Raw genomic sequence first — 27,440 nt, 5'->3', positions numbered from 1 at the left:
GCTGCCCCTGCCTTCACTTTCAGTGTTATCCAAGTTGGTTATAGTGTGAAACATTTGGCTATCCCCTAGCACTCAGCACAGTGCCTAACACATGTTGTTTTTCAGTCATGCAGTCATTTCTGACCCTTGGTGGCCCATGGACTACATACGGTCCATGGGATTTTCTTGGCAAAAATACTGGAGTGGTTTGTGATATTCTTCTCTACTGTGTCTCCATTTTACAGATGCAGAAGCAAAGCAAATAGGGGTTAAGTGACTTGCAGTGTTACACAGATAATAAGTGTCGGAAGCCAGATTTGAGCTTAGATCTTCCTGACCCAGTACTTTATCCACTGTGCCACCTAGGTGCCCCATCCTAGTACATAAGTGCTTAATACATGTTTATCAATTGACTGGTTGATTAAAGCAAATTTGGTTTCTTGGGCTAGAAATCTTCACTTTCTTGGGCATAGCAAATACACTTCCAATTGTCAGACAAGAGACCTAAATCTTGAGATTTTCCCTTACCTGCTCATGGTTCTGTTTGAGACAAAGCAGCTCCTCCTTCAGGGATTCCACCTTAGCCTCCAGATCAGACTTGCAGAGAGTTAACCCATCCAGAATCCTGCGCAGACCATTGATGTCAGCCTCTACCAGCTGGCGCAGGGATACTTCAGATGGGTACCTTCAAAATGTGACAGAAGGTCAAAGAACATACAAAGAAAGCAAGAGTACGAAGAGAAAGTCCTCATCTGTCACAGCCCAGTCTTCTAGTGTCGTGGGATCCTAGGATCTAGAGTCAGAAGATACTTAGAAATTATCTAAGCCAAGGGATCTTTGGCTTTTTAGGGTCATGGACTCCTTTGGCATTCTGGCAAAGACAATAAAACCCCTTCTTCAAACACAGCTACACACCCCAGTTAGTGTGAATAACGAGTCTCATAAAGAGGCCTTGAATTCATACTATTCAAAGCTACAATTATGTAAATATGGTCATTGGTTAAAGCCCCATGGAAATTTGCAATATGAATAATTTCACCACTTTAAAGAAGATTCATTATTCTCACTAATCAGGTCCTAGCTGTCATGTTTTTAAACGCTTAAAATAAAATACATAAGATTGCAAAGGAAATCAAGTATATTGAAAAAAGTTATAAAAAAATTTTAAGCCAGTGTATGAACCCCAGATTAAGAACCCTTGATAGGAGCCAACCACCTTGTTGCCTTTTTTTTTATTTGAAATTTTTTTGAAAATTTGAAAAAAAGAAAAAAAATTGAAAAAAAGATATTTGAAATCTTCTAAGAATAGAGAAGTTGAGGCCATGAGGAAGCCACTTATTTTGATAATGATCAATGTACAATGTTCAAAAGTTCTTACTTGGTTCTCAAATCAGCAGCAGCCAGCTTGGCATTGTCAATCCGAACCACCAGTCTAGTATTCTCTGCCTTGGTACACAGGATCTGCAGGAATAAATGATTATAAGCTGAATTAAGCTTAGAAATAATACTTGATTTCTGAAAGTAAAAAAAAAACTTTCCATTCTCTTCTCCTTTGCATAAATGATAAGCAGATGATAATGCCACCTTTTCCATTCAAACATTGCATTATTTGTCATTCATTAGATTGCAAGTATCTTAAGGACAAGAATTATTTTTTTTAATCCCTGGTGCTTAGCACAGTGCCTGGTCCTGGCACATGTAGGCACTTAATAAATAGTTTATTGATTGATTGATTATTGGAATTCAAGATAAAATCAATGTGATAGAACCAAAGGGCACACTTCACTGGGAGACAGGAACCCTATGTTCTACTCCTGCTTTTGTCACTAGTGAGCTCTGTGCCTTTCAGCACTTTACTTTTCTAAGTATCAGGGTTTTTGGTAGAGGACTTTTTTGCCTTCATTTTTATTTATTTTTTATTTGAATTTTTTATTTAAATAACAAATTTCTACATAAATTTCCCGAAGTCATAGGATCCATATTATTTCCCTCCTTTTTTTCCCTCCCTGCTCCTGGAGCTGATAAGCAATTCAATCTGGATTATACATGTATTATCAAGCAAAAAATATCCCCATATTATTTATTTTTTGTAAGTGAATAATCTTATTAACACAAAAAAATAAACAAATGAAAAATCATATGCTTTCATCTGAATTTCTACGCCAACAATTCTTTCTCCAGATTCAGATAGCATTCCTTTTCTTAAGTCCTCAAAATTGTCCTGGATCATTGTATTGCTGTTAGTAGCAACGTCTATCACATTTGATTTTCCCACGATATTGGGGTGCGGTAGGTTTGGGCTGCATAATGAGAAGAAAAGACTAGATTATCTCTAAATCTTTTTTTCCAAATCCTCTTCTCACCCAGAAGCTTACGGCATGTCTTTCTCACTCTTTCACCACCCGGGAGAAAAAAGAAAACTCATTGCAGGAGTTAGTGCCTGTTGAATGCACTCTAGTTCCAACTCAGCAACCAATCAAAAGTTTTTCTCTTTGTCACATGCTTAATAGACAATATCTCTTATAGTATTTCTGCATAGGTGCCAAATTCCACTTGGGATGGCATTGGAAGCCCATGTTACACATATTTACTATAGTTCAGTTTAGCCAGTCCCCTATTACAATTCTGCAGGCTCAGAACTAAAGTTTTCACAAACATATCAGGCTGGTGGAAATGGACTCTTTGATAATCTTTTTTTCTCTCTCTAATTAGAGTACCTCCAGCCTCACACAAGAAAAGACCTTTTTAGGGTAACTTTGAATAACATCTAAATTCTATGATGTTTTCTAGTTTGCAATACCTAAGGAAAAAATATCTGCTCCCCTGCACCCAAGGGGTAAAGGAAGCTGAGCCTCTGAAGACACATTAAAGAGCGAGAGTACAGAGTGGGAAGATCATCTTAGGGTCAAAGATTTAAAGCTGGAAAGGGCCTTAGAAGTCTTCTAGTCCAACCTCCTAACTTTTCAGAAGAAGAAACTGAGACGCAGAAGCGTTACATGACTAATGGTCAAAGATCACATGGATAGCAGGTCTTGAAGAAGGATCCGGGTTTGAATCCCACTTCTTAACCCTTATTAGCTATGTAATCATTAGAAATTGACTTTACCACTCTGAAACCCAGTTTTCTCTTCCATTAAATGAAAATGGCATAGCATATGTCTCCCAGAGATGTTGCAAGCATCAAATGTCTACACCAAGCTGTAAAGATTAAAATTAATATCCACTACTCCAAGTAATATATTTTATAAGATTTATTAAAATATCACTTGAAAAGTAAAGAAAATAATCTTCAATAAAGAGAGGCTTTCCCAGACGATGCATGCTGGGAGAAGAGGAAAAGGGAGGAGTTTATAGAACTATATAAACAATAAAGTAAAGATGCACATAAACAAAAAGGGAAAAGGAATTTTGGGACAGAGAAAGAATTCTGGAACATGGAGTCTAAAGGTACAAAATTTCTAATTAATACAATGCTCTACCCACCTTAAAGCTCCATGTACAATAGCCACAATGGAACTACAGACCTTCTGCTAAGGCAATGGTTCTGAACCTTTTCAGTGTCATGGCTCCCTTGGGTAGTCTGGTGAACTTATTCTTTTTTTTTGTTTGTTTGTTTTGTTTTTTTTTTAACCCTTGTACTTTGGTGTATTGTCTCATAGATGGAAGAGTGGTAAGGGTGGGCAATGGGGGTCAAGTGACTTGCCCAGGGTCACACAGCTGGGAAGTGGCTGAGGCCAGGTTTGAACCTAGGACCTCCCGTCTCTAGGCCTGACTCTCACTCCACTGAGCTACCCAGCTGCCCCTTCTGGTGAACTTATTCTTGCAATAATGTTCTCACATGCATAAAATAAAATATAAAGGATTACAAAGGAAACCAATTATATTGAAACATTAAAAAAAATTCTCAGCACTCCAGTTAAGAAGCCATCATTTAGAGTTCAGCTAGGTGGCTCAGTGGATTGAGAGCCAGGCCTAGAGACAGGAGTTCTGGATTCAAATCTGGCCTGAGACACTTCTTAGCTGTGTGACCCTGAGCAAGTCATTTAACCCCAATTTTCTAGCCCTTGGTACTCTTCTGCCTTGGAACCAAAACACAGTATTGATTCTAAGACAGAAAGTATGGGTTTAAAAAATAAAGAAGCCCTCATCTCATGTATCTTAAATAATAGCTGACAATTTACAAGAGATGGATAATTTGGGTCTTCATTCAGGTGCCACCAATTTTGATCATCTTTTATTAATGAAACTGCTAAATAAAGATCAGAAAGCAACACTGAGCCAAGACAAAATTCCTCTAGATTTTCAAATGAGATAACACCTTTTGAAAATGTGAAGTTAACTCTAATTTAAGCCCTTGGGTCATTCTCTTGACCCCAATGACCCTACCTATGTTTCCCAGAACCCTCAAAGCCATTCTCAGACTCTCTTATACACAGTACACTCCAGCTCAGCATTTTCCCTCTCCAGCTGCCGCACCTTCTCCAGGTAGTTGGCCAGGCGGTCATTCAGGAACTGCATGGTCTCCTTCTCATTGCCATTGAAGGAGCCTTCACAGAACCATCCACAGGTGCCCACATTGGCAGGGATGTTGCAGGCCCCTGGGAGGGTGCAGCCATGACAGCGGGGAGGCAGGCAGGGCCTGGAGGAGCAGCTGGTACGGCAGCTGATGTTGGGCAGGCAGCAGTTGTAAGGCATGGTGAATTCAGCAAAGTCTGCCTGTTCCCTGTGTCAGAATCCCCTTCATTTGCTGGCTTCTTATAGTCTCTCGTCAGTAGGTGTGGTCACAATATATAGCATTTTTCCCTTTTTTCTTCTTTTGCAATGTTTCTGAAGCACTTCTCTGTTTGTTATTTAAGGACCTCAAAAGAGTCTTTCATCTCATAAAAGATTTTACCTGGGTTTCTTGCTAAGTCAGGACTCCTCGCCAATTGTTCTCCTAGTGGCCAGCCCATCACCTCCCCTTATCCACTGGGCGGGGCAGTTCTATCTCATGGGAACCCCAATGACAGAGGTCGGAGCTTCATATTCCACCATATGCAATGGCTGACCTCCCTTGACTCTTTTTCTCCATTCTGAGGTCAGACATTTATTGGTTTGACACTTGGAAGAGTCTTTGAGATGAAGCTATCTAAGAAAGCATAGCTGGATGCTGGAATATGCCAGTGGGGAAATTGCTGTATCCTAAAGTAAGATGGGTGGTTAGGATCATCTGTTACATCCCTCTGCCTCCAGACAAGGTCAGACAGGAAGCTGTCCCTTGAGGAAGAGTGATTCAGTAGAAAGAAGAACATTGGGTTGGAGTGATGCCCTTGGAATCATGGAACCTGCATTTGAATCTTAGCTCTGCCACTTTAAGCCTATGCAACCTTGGGCAAGTCACTAAACCTCTCTAAACCTCCATTCTTCAACTGTAAAGTGAAGGAGTTAGATTAGATGATTTCCGAATTGTTTCCCAGCCATCACTTGCTACCAGTGTGATCCTGGACAAGTCACTTAGGCTCAATTTCCTGAACTATAAAATAAGGGAGTTGGACAAGATAATCTCTGAAAAGTCTCCAGGCTGTATATCTGTGACCCTCTTCCTTGAAAGAGTTAACAAGTGTCCTTGATCCCTATTCCAGGATTTTGCATTGTAGTGTTAAAACCATATATTCTAAATGTATGTAGCTGGAAATGACTTTAGAGATTCTGTAACCCAACCATCCTCAGTTTACAAATAAGGAAACTGAGACTCAGAAAGATTAATTGACTTGTCCAAGGTCACACAGGTTGCAAGTAATAGCTAGAAAACAATTCAGGTATCATCTAATCCAACCCTCTCATTTTACAGATGGGGAAACTGAGCTTCACAGAGGTTGAGCCATTTGTCCAGCTGTCACCTAGAGCAGAGACAGGATTTAAACCTAGATCTAGAACCACTGTACCACAGCTACCTCAGCCTACTCCAGTCCTAAACTAAAAAGAAATGATAAAATCATATTATTTCATAGAAATGAGTTGAATATCATCTCAAAGATGAGTGGGCAGGGGGCAGCTGGGTAGCTCAGTAGATTGAAAGCCATGCCTAGAGACGGGAGGTCCTGGGTTCAAATCTGGCCTCAGACACTTCCCAGCTGTGCAACCCTAGGCAAGTCACTTGATCCCCATTGCCTACCCTTACTACTTTTCTGTCTCGGAGCCAATACTGTGTATTGGCTCCGAGACAGAAAGTAAGGGTTTTTTAAATAAATAATAGAAAATTAAAAATTAAAAAAAACTTTAAAAATTTTAAAAAGATGAGTGGGCAACATAAATTATTATAAATTTAAAGTAAATTTAAAATTTAATTCTTCCGTTGTATTGAATGTGCCATATGTTTTAGAGATCATTCCAAGAGAAGAATTGTATACACGATCTGGACAATGGCAGCATCACTAGAATCAGAGTCTAACCTCTTAAAGGAATTTTGTAAACAGAGATAACACCATCTCTTATCAAAAAAGGTAAAAGTTGTTTCTACTGTAATAGAATAAAGTTCTAGTGTTTAATGAAATATAATATAATAATGGTATAGGATAGAATATGTATGTATAATAGTTATAATTTCTACTAACTGAAATATTTTAAAAAGATGGTGGCAACTGAGTAGCTCAATGGATTCAGAGCTAGGCTCAGAGACAGGATGTCCTGGGTTCAAATCTGGCCTCAGACACTTCCTAGCTGTGTGACCCTGTGCAAGTCACTTGGACCCCATTGCCTAGTCCTTACCACTATTCTGCCTTAAAACCAATACATAATATTGATTCTAAGGTGAAAGGTAAGAGATTTAAAAATAAATTTTAAAAAAGCTTCATTGTTAGAGGGTAAAAAGTTCATCTCAGTTCTTCAAAGTGAGAATAATAATAAACAATTTCATAATAACTGTGAAATGGGTCGTAGATATATTGTAAATTTATATCCATTTTGTTGATGAAAAAACTGATGATCTGAGAACTCAAGGAACTTGCCTAAAAATGGCATAGACAGTATTTGAGGCATAATTTGAACCAGGATTCCTAATATCAAGTCCAGCATTCTATCCATTATTTTTCCTAAACTTCTCTTGGTTCCTAAGAGGGGGAGGGAGAGTTACTCCCCCAGCCCATTTTTAGCAGTACCACATAAATATTAGCATAAAAATTTTAAATAACATGGATGGTTGTTGTTGTTTAACAAGCACATCTATTTAACCCATCAATCCAATTGAATGCTGCCCTCTTCAAAGTAGTTCCTTTGCTGTTAAAAGATCACTCTACTGCAAATATAAATAACCTGGAAATAGGTTTTGAATGGATAACCCAGTATAACTGCTTGTCAGCTTCAGGAGCAGGGAGGAAAGAAGTGGGGGAATCATGAATCATGTAACCATGGAAAAATATTCTAAACTTAAAAAAAAGAAACTAAAAACCAAAAAAAAGTAGTTCCTTTGGGATGTTAGACTCCAATTCCAGTGATGCCCAAGTCATGTTTACAATCCCTCTCTTAGAATGATCTCCAGCATATATGGTACCTTCAATACAATTCTAGAAGCGTTTATTTAGCATAAAACTATTTTTTAAGGGTTTCATCATACAAATGCTATTCATCTCTGAAAAGAGAAATAATGGGTTCAGAGTGCATATTGAAACATATTTTTCCCTTTCACTGTTTTTCTTACTTTTTTAACATGGCTAATATGGAAATATGTTTTGCAAAGCTATATATGGATGAATTGGTATTTCTTGCATTCTCAATGGGAAGGTAAAGAGTAGGAGAGAATATGGAAATAAAATAAAAAATGTAAAAACAAAACCTATTAGTGCTGTAAATATAAAGTAAAAATTAATAATAGTGCTTGTCTTCAAGGAGCTTACACTGTACTGAAGTCATATCCTCAGAAGTGACAAAGCTCCACTCTTTGAGAATTAATTTGATTTTTCAGAACAAATAATTTACAGACAAACCTTATAAATAAGTAAGAAACAAATATTATTTGGGAATACTATTCTGGCTGGAGACTTAGGACTGATTATAAAATAATGAAATTAGCTTCCTTATGTAACTTGTAAAATTCTCCAACACCTGAATCATGCTGAGACCAACCCTTGCACTAAATTCAACTCAAACTTTCTGAAGGTCAGTGAGGTGAGATCAGAGGACATTCATTCAACAATTTGTTTTCAATTTTAGAGTTGGAAGGGATTTGGTGATCATTTGATCTCACTCTTCCTGTTTATAGATGAGAAAAGAGAATGGGAAATAACTTGTCCAAGGTTATATTGAGAGTTGGTAGCTGAGCCAGGATTAGAATTATAAACTTCTCTTTATGATTCCTGAATTTTTCTGATCCCTAGCCAAGAAACTATAGGAGAAGCATCTAGAGTGTGCATTGGATTGGAAAAAGCATTGGATTTCTAGTTCAAGGAGCTTGGTAGGGAGAATGAGAAATAAGTTATGCAATACAAGATATGATGTAATTAGGATAGCTAGATGGCTCAGTGGATAGAGAACCAGGCCTAGAGTTCCCCGATTCAAATCTGACCTCAGACAATTTCTAGCTATGTGATCCTGGGCAAGTTCTTAACCCTAATTGCCTCACCTTTACCACTTTTCTGCCTTCGAATCAATATTTACTATCAATTCTTAAATGGAAGGTAAGGGTTTTATTTAAAAGAGATACAAAAAGTGTCATAAGAACTCAGAGGATGAAGAGATCATTTCTAGCTAGTAAAATAAGAGACAATTTTGTGACAAAAGGGGTATTTGATCTAGATACTGACCTGCCTCAAATACTGTCTTTGTCATTTATTAGCAAGTTGAACTCTCAGATCATAAGTTTCTTCATCAGTAAAATGGAGTTATATTAAATAAATGCATTTATTACCTCTTCTGTAGAGGTATTTTGAAATTATTTTAGTTACTTACTATTTTCCCTTTGAAGAACTGAAGTCACCTTTTCTCAGAAGGAAGGAAGTTGAAAGAAAACATAGAAATTATTTTTTTTAAAAAGGAGAAAAGAACTATTGTTGGTATCTAACAAAGGGTACCAACCTTGTCAATTCAGCCACAGGTACTTCTTCCATCTCAATAAAAGAAATGAGGAACCACAACTTTCTATGATCTGTACTCAATATCCAAGATGCCATGTCTGCTCCATAAATGTTCAGCAATACTTAACTATTGTTATTTCAGAATTATACTTATATCATATAGTTCTAGCTGAGTGAATTCAGCATGAGAAGGAAAATTCAAAGTTATTAACCTCTCCTCATTTCTATTATTTCGTTAATTCTATTTAAAGTCAACTGCCACTCATATCAAATTTTGAGTGGAGACATTGTCTTCATTCAACGGGCCTGGAGTAAATACCTTGGATAAAAATCATTAACCAACACAAGGATAAGCCATTGTGGTCAATGACAATGACATGATCTCAGTGTGATGAGTAAATTGTTTTTAAGTTTAAGGAATCTATTTTAGAGAAACAAAAGCTATCTCAAAGGACAAAGTGACGCCCACATTTATCAGCCAGTAGCAGTGGCATGGTGAATATGATAGAAAAACAACTGAGGAGGAATAAAGGATTTCATTGTAGTACTGAGTTTGATTGTTGAGATTAATTAATAAATTTATAGTGGAGCCAATCAGCTAAGTTATATGGTTTCTTCTAGTTCCATTCTAGAGCATGAGTAGGAATGGAGGAGGTGAATGATGGCGGTAACATAAGATTTGATATATTTCAATATAATATTCAAAAATATAATATTTGCATTTGATAAAGCAGCAGAGCAGAATGGGGCAGAATAATTCTGTGAATCAAGAGATTCAAGAAGAGAAGACAGTCTAGGATTGAAAAAGCTCAATAGTGGATTGAGTTTGAAAAGAGATAAGTCAAGTCAGAACAACGATGAAGGCTTTAGAAGTACAGAGAGTATTGGAAGACATAGAAAGGATGAAATAAAGGCTAGAGAGAAGGAAATGATAGGAAATTATGATCCTTTAAAAGAATTTCAGAATTAACTAACACAAAAGTGGTACAATTGCAGTTAATGGCAAGATCAAAAATATGGCCATTCCCATGTGCAGCTGAGGTACAGTTGAGGAAGGAGAGTGATAAAGTTCAATATTTGCCATGTCAAAACATTAAATAAGTAGAAATTGAGGCAGATGGAGACGGATTTCACTTGACTAGAAGATATATTAGTGGCCTTCCAGATGTTTCCATGGTTGGAAAAAGAAGTTAAATGTGAGAAGGAAGTGTCAGGTGAAGAACCCAGATTTTATCTGGGTTCCATCTTCTGATAAAGAGCTAGAAAGTACCAAGGATCTTTTTGGACTCAAGGCTAAGACAAAATAGACTTTTGTAAGCTATTTTCTAGGGCAGTCGCCCTAAGGCATGGGTCTCTTTGGGGATTACACCTTTATCTTTGATTGGTATTTGTCTATAGTATATAATGGCCAGGAATTATGTTCATTTCATTCTCTTGACTGGAAAGGTTTCTTTATGAGACATACATGAAGAATGTATTACAGGGAATAAAGATGAATGAGGATGACATTTATAATGCCAAAGAAATAAAGTTTATTGGAAGGTAAGTGAAGGTACCTCCTTGCATTCCAGAAAATGCTGAAGGAGCAAGGAAGGTGAAAACACCATCTGTACAGGAAACACCCCAAAATAATAGCATGTGACTGAGTTAAAGGGAGTTAGGCATCATCAGAAACTAAGAGGCTTTACTGCTTCCTATTAAGGATTTTTCCAGTCAATGAGTTGATGGTGACATTCTTGGTTTGTTGGCTCTGGAACTCACTGCAGTAAATAGGAGATCCTGGAGATGGTGGTATAGTTGACAGAAATGGGGATGATGGGAAAAGAACCAAAATATTGCTGTTGGCTTTGAGAATACAGCTAGATCAGAAGTCAGGATCAAATGACCTTTCCCATCCTGAGTTTATATGATGAAACTGAAGTCTTCGAGAGAGATGGAAACTCAACAGATTCGTGAACAAGAGTTGCCACAAGGCCCACAGGAGTTGCCACAGGCATTGGTGGTGGCACATGGATTGCAGGGCAGCCTGAGAAAAGATGATTGTTTGGGTCAGGTTGAGAATGGGAATGTTCCCTGCAGAGATCCTTCCTAGACCATATCCCACAAATTCCATTCCTACTTTGGTTTAGCCACCAGTGAGTTTCAAGTGGCTAAATCAAGTCAGGAAAAATGCAAATTATTACCAAATATCCCTCCTTGAAAGTTATATGAGTAGAGAAAGAATTGTGATATATGGCTATTCCTAGACAATGTTAAATGGGAAAATATGTACAATTTTTAAATTTTCTGTATGTGTGTATATAAGAAAGAGAAACAGAGAATGAGAAAGAGAATTTTTTTCCAGAAATGTTGACACTTACTTGCAGTCCTCACACTCCAGCAGATTACGATATGTGGCAATCTCACACTCTAGCCGAGACCTGACATCCAGAAGAACCTGGTACTCTTGGTTCTGTCGGTCCAGGTCACCACGGATCTCAGCCAACTGGGACTCCACATTGGAAACCATGCACTGTATCTGGGAGAGCTGGGAGCTGTAACGGGCCTCAGATTCAGTCAGGGTATTTTCCAGAGAATCTCTCTGATGGAGAAGAAAAGAGAGTGTCAGAGAAGATGCCCCATAAGAGATTTTTTTCATATAATTCCATGGAAGCTCCAAGCTCAGGGTTTCATTGACTATATGTTTGATAAGTAAATCCAAGGAGCTCAATTTAACCTCAAAAGGAGTATCAGGACTGAAAGTTACCCACCAGGCTGTGCTGAGCCTGCAGTTCAATCTCCAAAGCATTGACGGTGCGTCTTAGGTCAATGATCTCAGCCTGGCAGTTCTGTAGCTGTTCAGAGCTGGACACCACCTGCTTGTTCAGTTCTTCTGACTGACATGTTTCAAGAGAAAAAGAGGTGAGAACATGATCATGAGGACCCCGGAAGCCTCAGGCTCTGTGATGGGCATCAGCTAAACCCTCACCTGAGTGGTGAACCATTCCTCCACATCTCTGCGGTTGTTCTCCATCATGGTCTCATATTCAGCCCGAGTCTCATTCAGGATCCTGTTCAGGTCCACAGTTGGGGCAGCATCCACCTCCACATTGAGTCGATCACCAAGCTGACATCTCAGGGAGTTGACTTCCTAAAAGAGAAAGTGAAAGTATGAGTATACTTCTCTTGGGTCCTTTCAACGAACAACCATTTTTAAAAATAAATGGCTAAGGGCAGCTGGGTAGCTCAGTGGATGGAGAATCAGGCCCAGAGACAGGAAGTCCTAGGTTCAAATCCAGCCTCAGACACTTCCCAGCTGTGTGACCCTGGGCAAGTCACTTGACCCCCATTGCCCACCCTTACCACTCTTCTACCTAAGAGGCAACACACAGAAGTTAAGGGTTAAAAAACAAACAAACAAATAAATAAATAAATAAATGGCTAGTTCCCACTTTCCAGTCATCTCCATCCCAACAGAAAATTGGACTCCACAACTGGCTCCATCACTCTCTGGCCCACCCTGATACATACGCCTTTTGTCTCATCTTTCTGGGGATAGACAACATGAGTGCCATGTCCTGCAGTCTCTTCCTTGGGTCTCATTTTTCAGTACCCCTTGTCTTTTTTCCCCATTAGAATGTAAGCTCCTTGAAGGTAGGACTGCCTAACATGTTTTTATTTGTACCCTTACTGTTTAGCAGCGTGCCTAGTATGTAGTAAGGGCTATGGGAAAGCTCTATCTGTTTATCTAGTCCCACAACTCTCAGTAAATTCTCCATCATCATCCTCTAGCACTTACAACTGAGTAAACAAGAAAGTGGTGTCTTTGCTCTCATCCAACAGATTAACCATCTATTCACTGTTCACTCTATAGTGAACAGATTTCTTTTCTCACCTCCTCATGGTTCTTCTTCAGGCAAACAAGCTCCTCCCTGAGGGACTCCACTTGGGCCTCCAGGTCAGACTTGCACAGGGTCAGATTGTCCAGGATTCTGCGCAGGCTGTTGATGTCAGCCTCCACCAGCTGGCGCAGGGACAGCTCAGTCTCATACCTTTAAGTGCAGGGGATTCGAAGGAAGAATACATGTATTATACAAATTGGATGGTAATGTCTTACCTCTTTTTTTTAACTTGGGTAGTTTTCGTTTGAGGGCCTATTTAATTTCAGTTCCACAAACATCTTTTAATCAGCTATTACATGCAAGGGCAAACAATCAATTCCACATTTATTAAGTACCTACTATGTGCCATGTGTTGTGAAAATGAGAATTTTTTTCCTATTTCTTTCTTTCCATCCCTTTAAAGAGGCGTTAGAGGAAGGCAGCTAGGTGGCTCAGTGGATTGAAATCCAAGCCTAGATATTCCCATCCTAGGTTCAAATCTGGCCTCAGACATTACCTAGCTGTGTGACCCTGGGCAAGTCACTTAACCCCCATTGTCTAGCCCTTAAGGCTCCTCTGCCTTGGAACCAATACATAGTATTGATTCTAAGACAGAAGGTGAGAGTTTAAAAAATTAAAATTAAAAAAAAATAAAGAGGGGTTAGAAAGGAGGGGGTAGAAAGTCCAGTGATCAAAAAGATGACCTGGAAAGGAATTGTCTAAACTTTCTCTGAGCAACATTTGTCAAAACCATTTTGCCATCTGAAAAAAAAAATTACTTCTTTCTCTATAGCTCCATATCTCTAATTATTTCTTCTGGATTCCAATGTGAAACTCATTACTAACACATATCTAACATCAAAGAGGGGCCTTGATTTCCTTTCCCCCTTCCACCCAAACTCACTTGGTTCGGAAGTCATCAGAGGCCAGCTTGGCATTGTCAACGCATATCACTAGCCTGCTGTTCTCAGACTTAGTGCACAGGATCTGGAAATGAGAGAGCCCACACTGAGTATCTCTTAAACTTCATAATTTACTACCACCTTGCAAATAAATAGTTTGCTGTATCTAAGCCCCTGCAGGTTCAGCTGTTAACTATCCCAAGACTTTACCTTCTGCTGAAGTTCCTCAATAGTCCTAAAGTAGGACTGGTAGTCTGGACACACATAAGGGACATGCTGTTGGCACCATTCCTGGATCTTACACTCCAGCTCAGCATTCTCCTGCTCCAGCTGCCGCACCTTCTCCAGGTAGTTGGCCAGGCGGTCATTCAGGAACTGCATGGTCTCCTTCTCATTGCCATTGAAGGAGCCTTCACAGAACCATCCACAGTTGCCCACATTGGCAGGGATGTCACAAGCCCCAGGAAGGGTGCAGCCATGGCAACTGGGAGGCAGGCAGGGCCTGGAAGCGCAGCTGGTATGGCAGCTGATGTTGGGCAGGCAGCAGTTGTAAGGCATGGTGGTGTGTGTGATGGATGGAAGGTTGGTACAATGATCAACTTGTGTGAGGTCTACCTGCCTCCCTGGGCCTTTTATACCCCAAGAAGTGGGTGTGAACTCATCATATAGCATTGTTTCCTTCCTTCACTTTCAGCCAATTTTTTCCAAAAATACTCTAGTTAGAGACCTTCAAAGAGTCCTGCCTCACCTCATAAAAGTCTCTACTCTGGCTTGTGCTGGGTCAGGACTCTTCATAGATGCTATTGGCTGGAGAATAAGTGTCTCATCTGTTGTCTTCAAAGATACAGGTTCATCACACATCTGAATGACAGCCCTCATGACTCAGGCCTGAGGACAGCAAGGGACTCTGACTTCTCTGCCTGGGTTGGATCAGATGTTCCCTTCAACAAGTTTTGCCATTAATTTTTCAATGGAAAGTTTAGAAACTGAGGAGTCTTTTGGATACTCTTCTTCTAACCCTTCCTCAGAGCTAATATTGAGAATAAATACCACGAGTGTTGAGAATAACTGTAGGGACTAGAAAATATTAGAAACCTGCATCTCTATAGGTGCTCAAGTGAATTGCTGATTCTTTGGGATCTGGGGACAATTGATAATTGAGGAAAATGAATTTTGGTGCTTAGGAATAAGGGAATTAAGTGGTTGGGAAAGGAATATAAAAAATCCCCTAGAGGGGCAGAGAATTTACTCAGATCTGGTTCTGGAAATCAATAGAGTCTCACTGAGAAGACAAAAGAGAATGAATTGGTTCAAAGGAAATTGATGTGGGAATAGATTATAATGTCTAAGAACTAGGAGGGTGTTACCAATGGGGTATACCAAAAAGAGTATGTGATTAAATAAGGAACTGGTTATAGAATCATTGACAAAGCTGTAAAGGACCATAAAGGCTTTTTAGCCTGATTCCCTTCATTTAAGATCTATAGACATCAACAGAGAGATATAAAGATAAATGTAGGCATAGATATAGACATAGACCCAATAGACATGTAGACAAATAGATATAGATATAAACTGATACTCAAAAAAGTTACATGATTGTCCCCAAAGTCATTTGAGATAATAAATAGCAGCTGGGATTTGAATCCACATCCTATAATTCCAAATTTAATCCTCTCTCCACTCCAGATTGCCTCTCATATTTATCACAGTGGTATCTATATTTCTTTCAATGTAGATTATCCAGTATATTAATATTCTCCTATTATTACTTTTCTTCGTAAAAAAAAAAAGACAAGTATTGTATTGGACTTACATATAGAACATACTCCTGAAATTAGATCTCTGAAAGAAATATCAAAAAGTTATATGCAATCAAAAATCTTTTAACAATATGGTATACCTAATCCAATTCAGTTCAATCCAACAAATGAGAAAAGATACTGAAAACAGTCCCTAACCTCAAGGAGCTTATGCTCTAGAGCAGTAATGGTGAATTTTTAGAGACCACATGCCATGCCCCACCCTTCCCAGAGACTAGGAGCAGGGCCACCACCCTCCATCCTCCCCCGTGCCTTACCCCAGACAGGGAAGGAAGAAAGCACTCCCATTGGACTGCTGGGCAGAGGGGCGGGTGAAGTGAAAAAATGTCCTCAAGAGTTAGGGATAGAAATGAATTTAGGGTTAAGATTAGAAATGAATTTAAAGTTAGAAACAATTTAGAGTTAGGGTTAGGGAGACGAATGTCCTGAACACTCTGCTCCCCTCCAGCTCTGTCAACTGTGACCCATCCACCTTACCCCAGACAAGGGAGGGAAGAAGAGCTTCCATTGGGCTGCTGGGCAGGTCAAGTGGAAAATGTCCTCGGACCAGTAGAGAGGAGAAAGGGAGCAGATCACCTGAGACCCTCTGCCTTTCTAGTAACAAACTCTGGAGGGTAATGGGAACATGCCCACAGAGAGATCTCTGCATGCCCTTCCTGGCACATGTGCCATAGTTTCACCATTACAGCTCTAGAATCTTCCTCCCACATGTAACCTGGAATCAACTCTGGGTTCTCAGTGGCATACCAGCAGATCTTAAATAAGCTGAAAAGACTGTACAAGTCTGAAGTCAGACCATCACTGCAGGACCAAACAGCTTAATTCAGAATTCATTATCAAGTTCTCTTTAAGTTAATCTTAGCACCTTTCAAAAGTTGTCTCCTAAAAACCTGTGGGAGTAGAAACACAGCAGAAGAAAGACTTAAGATTGATCGCATGGTTCAATGGGGATATGATTAGAGTTTTGGCATTAAAAGATCACTTTATTGCAAATATGAATAATATGTAAATAGGTTTTGAACAATGATATATGTATAACCCATTGACAGTTGATAAATCCTAGTGAGTTGTCTAAATGAAACAAGTTTTCCAGGATCACACAGCTGATAAATGTCAGAGATAGAATTTGAACTCTAGGGCTTTCTGACACTAAGCTGAGCACTCTACACTGATGTTGTCAAATTCAGATAGAAACTGGAGTTACTCAATTGAACTTAAAATCCTTGTGGGCCTATGTATTAGGTGTTATGCTAAGCACTGGGGATACAAATAGAAAGAAAGAAAGAAAGAAAGAAAGAAAGAAAGAAAGAAAGAAAGAAAGAAAGAAAGAAAGAAAGAAAGAAAGAAAGAAAGAAAGAAAGAAAGAAAGAAAGAAAGAAAGAAAGAAAGAAAGAAAGAAAGAAAGATACTCCTTATCTAAGAATTGCCTCCTGTTGATGAAACTACAGACTTTAAATATGTTCAGATGTATAAAATATGAAACAGCTGTGTGCATTTGCTTTCCTCTTAATCAGCTTACCTACTAAAATAAGCTCATATTTGGAATAAATGTAAATGTGTCAAAGTGGCTTCCAATTTTCCTATTTTTCAAGAAAACTCAAACATTTAATAGTTCTGAATGTTATGCACAAACTGGGTGTGAAATAAATGCTAGAGGAGGTTCATAGGATAATATGAAGTTTGAGTTAGAAGGCATCTAACAGAGTGCCTTTCATCTTACAGATGGAGAAACTGAGGGCAAAAGAGGTTATTTAAACAAGGCTACACAGGAAGTGGAGATGGGAATCAACCCAGGGTTTCTAACTCAAAGGAAAGCTACTATAGAGATAAGTTTTCTCCCTTCCTACCCTATCACAAAATTTGGATCTAATTAGACAATTTCTGTCTTTATTCCAAGATTTCAGTCCAAATATCTGGTGACTTTAGAACTTTTTGCTTTGCTTGATATAATCTCTAATAGTTCTTTGTAAGTTGCTTGAATCAGGAATTTTTGACTTTGCCTTGGGTAGCCCCAGTTCCTGACATGGCTCATAGAAAATACTTTATGAAAGTTGAAGGAATTAGAGGTAAAATGGAAAGAGTAAAGAGTGTTTGGTTTTTAATCTATGCTCTGCTCCTTATTACCTCTGTGACCTTTAGCAAATCATTTCATGTCTCAGAATATCCACTTCTTTATCAATGACATGATTCACTTCTGATTGTCACAAACAGTGGAAAGATTTGGATTTGTATTTTGGTCTTCTCTGGTTAACAAGGTGAGCACTACTGGGTAAGACAATCATCCAGATCCTAAAAGTGATTTTTCCACTGAGTTTTTTTAATCCTTTTGACAACTCAATATTATAGGAAGGCAATATTCAAGAAATGAATTTGAAAAAATGAACAAATTGATTCTTGTGAGCTCTGATCCAAACTCTGACTATAGTCATGGGCAGGCTATTCTCTGAGTTTTCTGGGCAGAGAAAATTGGGGATAATAAAGGCAACCAGGCTCATGGGCTTGTAGTGAGGAATAAATAATGGGAATAATTAGGGGGTCCTTGTCATAGGAGAATACTAGACTGTAACACCCTTTGGAACTTCCCTTGAGAGGAAGGCCCAGGATGCATTATAAATGCCTCATGTCTGAAAAGGCAGCTGAAACCAAGGATTCTATTCCCAATTAAATAATTATATTACTCTGGCATTTCAAGAATGTGTGCTTTTATGGGCACAAGTCAGTGTCAAGATGAAAGGATGTAACCTAACCTGGTCTTCTGGCTTTCTTCAGTTTTTTCTCCTGTTCTGACATATGATTTCATTGCTGTGGAAACTTCCTCCGCTAATGAAGATCAACAACTTAGCTCTAATTTAGAGTTATGCCAGATACTGAAAGGTTAACTAACTTGCCCCTACTCATAAACCAGTGTGTGTCCAGAGACAGAGCTTGAATCTAGGTTTTTCTGATTCCCAAGGTTGGCTGGCAATTCACTAGCCACTCTGTCTTCCCTACAATAGGTTGCTAATATATATTTATTGAAAAGAAGGAAGAGGTAGAAGAGGAAGAGGAGGAGAAGGAGGGAGAGAAGAAAAAGAAAGAGAAGGAAAAGAAAAAGGAAAAGGAGGAGGAGGAGTTTACGTAGATAACAACTATGGCTAAGTAGAGAATTCTTAATGGAAAATGAAATAGAGAAGATAATAAATAAAAATAGAAATTTTCAAGTACAGTCAATTGAAAGGTTTGGAGATTAATAAAGCCAAAGCAACAAGGTTAAAAAGGAAACTACAAATGGGGAGGAAGTGGAAATATATCAGATAGCTCTAATATTAGAGCTATATAGAGAATCAACACAGATATATAACAGCAAAAGGCATTCTCAGAGACGTATGCTGTCAACTATTGCATCTAAGTGGTTAAAAGAGATAACAAAAGAAGACCTGCAAACTATGAAAAATGAAGTGAACAATTGCTCTAAGACCTACACTATAGTGATGATAGTGTCAGAAGAACATTTATGAGAGATATTGCAAAAGTGAAATCAACAGACCTTGGCAACAGCTTGGATATGATGGAGTGAGAGAAAGAAAGATAGTGATTAGTCCAAGATAATTTCTAGATTGTGAGCCTGAGAGACTGAGAAAATGATATTGCCTAATCCAGGATAATCCTGAAGGGCTTATGATGAAAAAAAAAATGCTATCCCTCTCCAGAGAAAGAACTGATCAAGTTTGAGTGCAGACTGAAACAGATCACTCTTCACTTAATTTTCATGGTTTTTTAAATTATGTCTTCTTCCACAACATGATGGACATAGAAATAGATTTTATATGATAACACATGTATAACTAATAACAAATTTCTTACCATCTCAGGAGGAGGGAAGGGGCAGAAAGGAGTGAGAAAATGTGGAACAAGAAGGAGGAGGAAGAGGAGAGTTGAAAAGTGTGTTTATGGGATACTGCATATAATGTCAGACATGGCTGATGTGTTGGTTGGTTCTGCTGGTCTTTTATTTTTTCTTTCTATTTTTTGGAATTTTTGTTGCAAAGGAAGGATTACTAGTTTGGAAGAAGGGGTGTATCCATAAAGTAATATGTTTTAAAAATAAAAGTCCACAAAAAATTGTGTTTACATGTGAATGGGTGAAAATAAGACATTACCAAAAGAAAAAGGAAATGCTATTGCCCTCTGCAGTGATGATGAAAGTACAAGATGGAGACAGTTTGGGGGAAAGATAATGAAATTCAGTTCTGGATATATTGAGTTTAAGATGTCTACTGGACATCCAGCTCAAGATTCCTGAAAGGCAATTAGAAATACGAAATAGGAGGTCAACAGAAAAATTGAGGAAGAAAAGAAATATTTGAAAATCATCAACATAAAGATGGTAATCAATTTCATGGAAGATAATAAGATCACCAAGTAAAGTAGTATAGAGGGAGAAGAGAACAGAGCTAAGGACATAACACTTATGAAAATTTACAGTTAGAGTGTAATCTAGAAAAAGATTTAGCAAAGAAGTCAGAGAAGGAATGGTCAGAGAGATAGGAAAACTATAAGACAGTGGTATTCTGAAAACCTAGAGAAAAGAAAATATCAAGGAGAGAGTGATCAGTAGTGTCAAAGACTGCAGAGATGTCAAGGCGAGTGAGAATTGAGAAAATGCCATTGGATTTGACAACTAAGAGATTATTAGAAACTCTGGGAAAAAACAGTTTCAGTGTAATGATATGGTTGGCAGCTAGACTGTAAGGGATTAAAAAGAGAGGTAGAGGAGAGAAAGCTGAAGTACTAAGATCCTTTTGAGGAGTTTTGAGGCAGAAGAGAAATAGAATAGTATTTCACAGGGACAGGAAGATCAAGTAAGAGTTGTTTGTTTGTCTGTTTGTTTATTTGTCTTCAGAATCAGGGAGACTTGGGCATTTTTGCAAGCAGGAATCAAGGAACCAGTAGAGAGAAAGATATTGAAAATAAGAGAAAGAGATGGAATGACAGAGGAAACAATCTGTTGGAGACATCAGAATGGGAATGAGATTACTTGAACAAGTACAAGAGTTAACCTTATAAAGGAATAAAAAGACTTCAACATTTAAAAAAGGGGTGAAGGAGGAGAGAGTGGAAAAAAGTATCTGAGTGATAGGAGATGGAGAAAAGGAAAGAAAAGGAAGTTCATGAAAAATGGCCACAATTTTTTCTATAAAATATGAGGCAAAATTCTCCACTGAGATAGTGGGGAAAGTAGGAAGTTTGAGGAGGGATGAAAATATTTGGAAGCTCCTCTGTGAAGAGTAGGATAATGATTGGATTAGGGAGGTATAATAACATTTCCTAAAAGCAATGAAGTCCCAGTTGAGGCTATGTAACATAAATTTGTAATGGATCCAGTCAGAATAGTTGTGTGATTTTTCTTCACATTCTTTTAGCAGCACATGTGTAGGCACTACCATTTTTTGTGGTAGCAAAAAACTGAAACAATGGAGATGTCCATCAACAGGAGAATGGCTAAACAAATTGTAATAAATGAATGCAAAAAAATATCATCAAACCATAGGAAAAGACAAAAATGAAGAATTCAGAAAACATGAGAAGACTTAAATGAATTGATGAAAAACGAAGCGAGCAGAACCAGGAAGAAAACACAGACAATTACTACAACAATGTAAACAGAAAAAGGTAATAAAACAAAATTGAATGCTATAAAAATATAATAATCCAGCTTGGCCCCAGTGATGGATTGAGGAAATGAATCGTCTTCCCTTAATTTCAGAAGAGATTATGTTTATGAAATGTTGCATATAATTTCAGACACAACTGCTATGTTGGTTGTTTTTACTGGTCTTTCTTTTTTCTTCCTTTTGTTTTTAATTTTTGTTACAAAGGAAAGATTATTAGGTTGAGGGAAGGGGTATAGCCAGAAATGAGTGTGCTTTAAAAACAAAAGACATTGGGGGCTGCTGGGTGGCTCAATTGATTGAGAGCCAGGCCTAGAGGCGGGAGGTCCTATGTTCAGATGTGGCCTTAGACACTTCCCAGCTGTGTGACCCTGAGCAAGTCACTTAACCCCCATTGCCTAGCCCTTACCACTCTTCTGCCTTAGAGCCAATACACAGTATTGCTTTTAAGATGGAAGGTAAGGGTTTAAAAAAAATTAAAAATAAAATAAAAGACATTGGGTCAACTTACTAAATAGAAAGTCAGGCCTAGAGGCATGAGGTCCTGGGTGCAAATTTTATATCAGAAACTTCCCAGCTGTGTGACCCTGAGCAAGTCACTTAACCCCCATTGCCTAGCCCTTACTGCTCTTCTGCCTTGGAACCAATATACGGTGTTGATTCTAAGATGGAAGGTAAGGGATTTTTTTATGAATAAATGAAAAATAAAAAATAAAAAAAAATCCATTTTTAAATTGCAAGATAGAGGATATATTGTTTAGATATCACATTATATTCATGCCAACTTAAATTATCTCCATTTCAGATATCTTTTAAAATTTTTCTATTGCCCAAGTTCAATATTTCGTCTCACCCTCCATGCCTTTGCAGTGTCTATTCCCACATGCCTGGAATTCACTCAATCCATTCCTGGATATCTCACAATCCTTATCTTTCTTCAAGGATTAACCAGGTGCTTCCTTTGATTGGAAGCTTTTCCAAACCTGATCCCCCTGGTAGTTAGTACTCTTTCCCTCCACAAATTTTGCTATGTTTATATATTTCTAAATATCATGTTTAGTCGAATATAAATTCCTCATTTAGGAGAATTTTAGGGTTTTTGCCATTGTATCCATGATGTCTAGCACAATTCTTTTTTTTTTTTTTTAGTTTTAGTTTTTATTTTTCCTCCTCAAAATTGGAGAAGAGCACTTATAGAAGACAGAGGGACATGTCTAAGAAGGAAATCAGAAGAAAGAAAGAAGCAAAAAGATGTATTGTGCAAATTGGGATGGTCTCTGGTATTTCTCCACTCCTGAGAACTGAACAAGGGGCCAGAAGACAATGGGTAGCCTAGAAAGAATTACCTTTAATAGCTCACTCCATGGGCTATGAAGACCATAGAACAGTTACTGTTCTTCTCCTCTCTTTGTGGGGTGAAGAAGGGGTACCCCAGTGTTTAGAGAATGTCTGACACATAGTAGGAGCTTAATAAATCCTGCTTACTTAACTCTTCTTAACCAGGCATGGGATTTTTAGAAATCAGCATCCCAGGAGTCTCCACATATCATAGTCTGAGAAATTGAATAAAACTATTATATATAGATATAAAATAGGTATAAATGTATATATATTATATATCAATTAGAGAGATAAATAGAGAGATAGAGAGATCTTTAGAATGAAGACTTTCAGAGAATATGGTTCACTTTTGTTTTGGTAACCCTAGGAAAGTCTAGCATAATTCTTTGCTCATGATAAGTACTTAGAGTTGTTGAATGAATTTTTAAAAGCCCTTTAACTAAAAGAAGAACAAAAAGAAAAAAGTCTATTATGGCTTCCCATCACTCAAGACTTCGCCTATATTTTTCCATTAGAATTTGAAAAAGATGTTATTTTTTGGGAAAGGCTAGACCTGTAGCCTGACTTTAGTCCTTAAGTCTGGAATCAGCTAACATAAACAATCACAGCTAATGGTCTTTGGTCTAAGGCTTTGTCTTAGTGCCCAAAGTCTTGTAACCATCAGCAGCTCTAGGCTGTTCTCCTTTGTGTAGTAGATGAGAATGGACCCAAATAAGTAATATGTGGAACTGCTTTGAGTCTATTGTAAAGTCTATCTCTATCTGTTTCTGTCTTTTCTCTCTCTCCCTTTCCCCTCTCTCTATTTGTGTTCCAAATTTGGGAGAAGAAAGAACCTGGGCTGTTGGCCTCTCTTGACTCCTGGCCTACAGATCTATTGGGTCTTGTTTCCCTCCCAGTAACAAGATATAAAGGGAGAAGAGAAGAAGGGAAGACCCTTAACAACTGGTCCAATCCCTTTACTTACTTTCATGGGAAGAACTCAGTAATCAATGCCTCTTTTCTACAATTGCTCCATCGTTGCTTTCCAATATTAAGGGAGACACTGCATGGGTCTGTATCTGCTGACCCAACAAAGGAGAGAAAGAAACCTTTGAAATCAAAAAAGGCTTATAGGAAAGAGTTGATTAGGAAATGTTCCTTACCAGGAGGTTACAAACAAGAATGGAATAGCAAGAAATATGTCTGGAATACTTTCCTACCCAGTCTCAGGTATATACTCTAAGTTTGGTTTGGATTGAAGCCTCCATTGGAATCACATCTATAAATTCACTAAATTCTTCAGACTGGGTTTCTCTATTCTGTTACATGGTGGTTAGGCAATAGGAATGAAAGGACAAACTCTGGTTTGTTTCTGATAAAATTCAATTTTTAGGACAAATCAGCTTCCTGGCAATGGTAAAAATTATCACCGTCCAAGCCATGGCGTCCAATCTCCCACTCTTCACTTATGGGCCAGGTATGAAAAGTCAGTCATGGAACTTGAATGCATAGAGCTAGAGCTGGAAGGGACTTGAGAATCTAACTAGTCCAACCCCCGTGTCTTATAGATGAAGAAACTGATGCCCAGAGACATGTGATAATCCTCTTTCTGTTTCTGCACTTGGCGTTTGATCTTTCCCATGTTGCACTCACTCCCTCACTCTACCTCTTTATTTCCTTCAAAAATGCCATTCAAGCATCATCCTTGACATGAAACTCCTCCTGATGTTTTGAGTTCCTGGACTAGTCTCCATCATCCCCAAAATTTCCTTTTTAACTTTGCAATATATTTATATAGGTATCTCCTCCAATAGACTGTAAGTTCCTGGAGGGCAGTGACAGTTTTCTTCTTGACTTTGTATCTGTAGTACCTAAAAGAGTGTAACATATAGTTAACTCTGAGTAAATTCTTATTTGGGGGGATTTGAGAGTTTTTTGTTCTTGTTTTTTATTTTTGTATGTGTGTGATCACAGGTTTTAATAATATGAAAATGAGTACAAAAAAACTACATAGTCATTTTGTTATGCTTTCCCCTTTCCTAGGTCTTGTGTCTTACAGCAAGCATTCCAGATCCATGAACGCCCACAGCTTATGAAGTGGAATAGTCTTCTACCTTGCTGTATCCTGATCTCAGCTTCATAATTTGATTTTTATTAATTTATTCATTTGTTTGTTAGTTACATTAAAATTCCTAGATATCCACTGCCTTTCCCTCCTGAGTGAACACTTGTTGATTAACCATGAAGCTTCCTGAAAAATTTTGCCTTTTTTGCTACACTTTCAAGAAACATAATGCTTACTCTGCCCTTTGTCCTTCTAGTGACTAACTTTCCAGAGAACTAATAATGCCTCCTTCTTACCTCAAAGGAAGATACGGGAGTGCAGGGAAGTAGAGGGAACATCAACTCTCACCTACCTGGTCCTTGAGATCATCAATGAGCTGATAATAGAAATTAGTCTTTACTGTTTGGGGACCATGGATGTCATGTCATATCAATTCTGAATCTTTCCCTCCAAGTCATCCTTGCTATCCTCCAAGGAAAATACTCTATGTAGGAAGGCAATCTAGCATTGAGGTTTTACATAGTAACCTTCTCATCTCCATTACAGAAGATACTATCACCACCTCCCATGCTCCCCATGCTACCTCCAAAAGCCCCATAAGAGCCATAGCTAAAAAAAAAACAACCAGAACCGCCGCCAAAATCATCATAACCCCTGAAAATATTATAGCCACTGTTCGAGTGACTTCCAAAGCTGGAATCCTCCCATAATACCAATGCCTTAGCCACCCCCAAAGCCCCCTACACTCCACAGGTCACAGGATCCCCCACTGCTGCCACCACTCCTGCCATAAATGCTGCCTGAAGAGAATCTTCTTCTTCCTCCCATTCCACCAGATCCAAATTGTCTAGAAGAGGCCCGCATATGCCAGCTCCCCCTTCCAGAACCTCTCAGGCTTCCTCTTCCCCCACTGCTGCCGGTTTGAAAGGAGAAGGATGAACTTTGTCTTCTGTTCATGATGCTTCCCTTAGAGTGCTAATAGAGCTGCTTCCAGAGTAGAAATATAGAGCAGCAGTCACCCTGGCTTCTTACTTATACCAGCAGTGAGTGGCATGAGCAGGGTGTTCTGCCTCCCTGTCCTTGCCAAAAACTCTCAATCACAGCAAAAGAAGTTCAGCATCAGGAAGTCAGCCAGAACCCCAGGAAGAGCATTCTGTGTCAGCCCAGGTCTCTGGCTCAGTCTCCTCTATTTCGTTACTCTGTAATGAGGTAAATGGTCAGATAGACCGTCAGGGGCACCATAAATCATACCTGCTGGGAAGGAAAAATGAGAGAGGTGAGAGAGAAGAGGAGAGGTGATCTAGATCTCGGGACATCCTTTCACCATGGTCCTAAAACACAGTGCACTTGAGATTCATAGTCTTCACTAAGAATTCTTATGGCCCTAAGACTATCTCCCTAGGTTTATCACCAGGTTGCCATGCCACCTGCCCTTTAAATCAGACATATCCCCTCATTTTCTCACTGTAAGTTGTCCTCTGTAGGCTGCACACTAAACTAGACATGAAGAGAATTTTCACAATACCTTATATAGAAAAAAGGAAAGAAGGAATGAACAAATGACCAAACAAAAGAACAAATGAACAAAGGAATGAAGGAATGAAAGTCCTTGACCTCAGGAAGATTCCAGTATGATGGATGCCCTTTCTAAAATGTAATGTTGTAATCTTCTGTGAAGTTCCAAGGCAATAGAGAAAACTCAGGCCTTGCCCTTGAAGAGCTCCCAGAGTAATGGGGGAAATATAGTCTTTTTCCTTAACACTTTCCCAGTATGATTATGAAAACACAGATCCTATACTCAGAAAAATACCAAACTTTTGGGGGGAAAACTGTGTCTGTTCAAGGAGAAATCCAGTCCTGGTCACCACTGTCCATGCCCTCAGAGAGTTTGTAATTTGATGGGAGAAACACAGTCTTTGCCCTTGAAGAGATCCTAGTTTGGAGGTGAAATAGGTTAGGGTCCTTGATTACTTTTGAGGGTACTTCTATGATCCCAGTCACCTAAATGGGTGTCATATCCAATCAGTTTCTAATTCCTGTCATTTCTGCCTTCATAACATCACTCCTACAAGCCTCCACATCTCCTCTGAAACTGCTTCTATCCCAGTGCAGGCCCTTATCTCACACCTGGACTATGGCAATAGCCTTCCGGGTGGGCTTCCCTGCCACAAGTGTCTCCCCACTCCAATACATCCTCCACTCAGTTGCCAAAGGTAGTCTTTCTACAGCACATGTTTGGTCATGTTACCTGGCTATTCAGTAAAATACAATAGCTCCCTATTTCCTCCAGAATCAAATATAAAATGTCTTTTAGATTTTTAAAGCTTTCATAACTTCTTCCTACCTCTCCAATCTTTTTTTTAAAACCCTTACCTTCCAATACTGTGTATAGGTTCTAAGGCAGAAGAGTCGTAAGGGTTAATGGGGATTAAGTGACTTGCCCAGGGTCACACAGCTGGGAAGTGTCTGAGGCCAGATGTGAACCTAGGACCTCTCATCTCCGGGCCAGACTCTCAATTCACTGAGCCACCTAGCTGCCTTCTACCTCTCCAGTCTTTTTATATCCTTCCACATACCCTACAATCCAGTGACACTGGCCTCTTTGTTATTCCTTGAACAGGACTCTTTACCTCCTGACTCTAGACATATTCCCTTTTGATCCCCCAAGCCTGAAATTCTCTCTTCTCTCTATCTCTGCCTTATCTTACTGTGTCACTCTCCTCGAGAAGCTACAAAGAATACCTGTTTCCCCTAGGATTAAAGATAAACTTTTCCAGGTCATATTTCAAGGCC

At 38.8% G+C, this 27,440-nt stretch overlaps 2 protein-coding genes across 2 annotated transcripts; both read right to left on the bottom strand.

Annotated features, from left to right (window-relative positions):
- Positions 1-483: 483 nt before the first annotated feature.
- On the bottom strand, positions 484-4,674 carry LOC123246153 (keratin, type I cuticular Ha3-I-like). The gene is made up of 3 exons (XM_044675093.1): positions 4,402-4,674; positions 1,358-1,440; positions 484-664 (listed from the first exon to the last, which is right to left on the bottom strand). Exons 1-3 carry the CDS (start codon positions 4,672-4,674, stop codon positions 484-486), a joined length of 537 nt encoding a protein of 178 aa, XP_044531028.1.
- Positions 4,675-10,967: 6,293 nt separating this feature from the next.
- LOC123247285 (keratin, type I cuticular Ha4-like) lies at positions 10,968-14,361 on the bottom strand. Its single transcript, XM_044676127.1, has 7 exons — positions 13,999-14,361; positions 13,791-13,873; positions 12,901-13,057; positions 11,995-12,156; positions 11,777-11,902; positions 11,387-11,607; positions 10,968-11,052 (listed from the first exon to the last, which is right to left on the bottom strand). Exons 1-7 carry the CDS (start codon positions 14,344-14,346, stop codon positions 10,968-10,970), a joined length of 1,182 nt encoding a protein of 393 aa, XP_044532062.1. The 5' UTR covers positions 14,347-14,361.
- Between the last annotated feature and the right edge of the window lie 13,079 nt (positions 14,362-27,440).

The sequence above is a fragment of the Gracilinanus agilis genome, chromosome 4 (genome assembly GCF_016433145.1).
Source record: "Gracilinanus agilis isolate LMUSP501 chromosome 4, AgileGrace, whole genome shotgun sequence".
Lineage (NCBI taxonomy): Eukaryota > Metazoa > Chordata > Mammalia > Didelphimorphia > Didelphidae > Gracilinanus > Gracilinanus agilis.
The sequence above is the reverse complement of the archived record's forward strand: the minus strand, read 5'-3'. Positions and strand labels throughout refer to the sequence as shown.

Bases quoted from the DNA above. Each gene is read 5' to 3' on its own strand.
- LOC123246153 (XM_044675093.1), bottom strand. From the start codon at position 4,674: ATGCCTTACAACTGCTGCCTGCCCAACATCAGCTGCCGTACCAGCTGC. The intron at 1,441-4,401 runs GTCTGAGAATGG...TTATTCCTGCAG, and splicing joins AGTGTACTGTGTATAAGAGA to ATCCTGTGTACCAAGGCAGA. The intron at 665-1,357 runs GTAAGAACTTTT...CACATTTTGAAG, and splicing joins GCTGCTGATTTGAGAACCAA to GTACCCATCTGAAGTATCCC.
- LOC123247285 (XM_044676127.1), bottom strand. From the start codon at position 14,346: ATGCCTTACAACTGCTGCCTGCCCAACATCAGCTGCCATACCAGCTGC. The intron at 13,874-13,998 runs GTAAAGTCTTGG...TCTCATTTCCAG, and splicing joins TTGAGGAACTTCAGCAGAAG to ATCCTGTGCACTAAGTCTGA. The intron at 11,053-11,386 runs GTAAGTGTCAAC...ATCTTTTCTCAG, and splicing joins CTGGAGTGTGAGGACTGCAA to GCTGCCCTGCAATCCATGTG.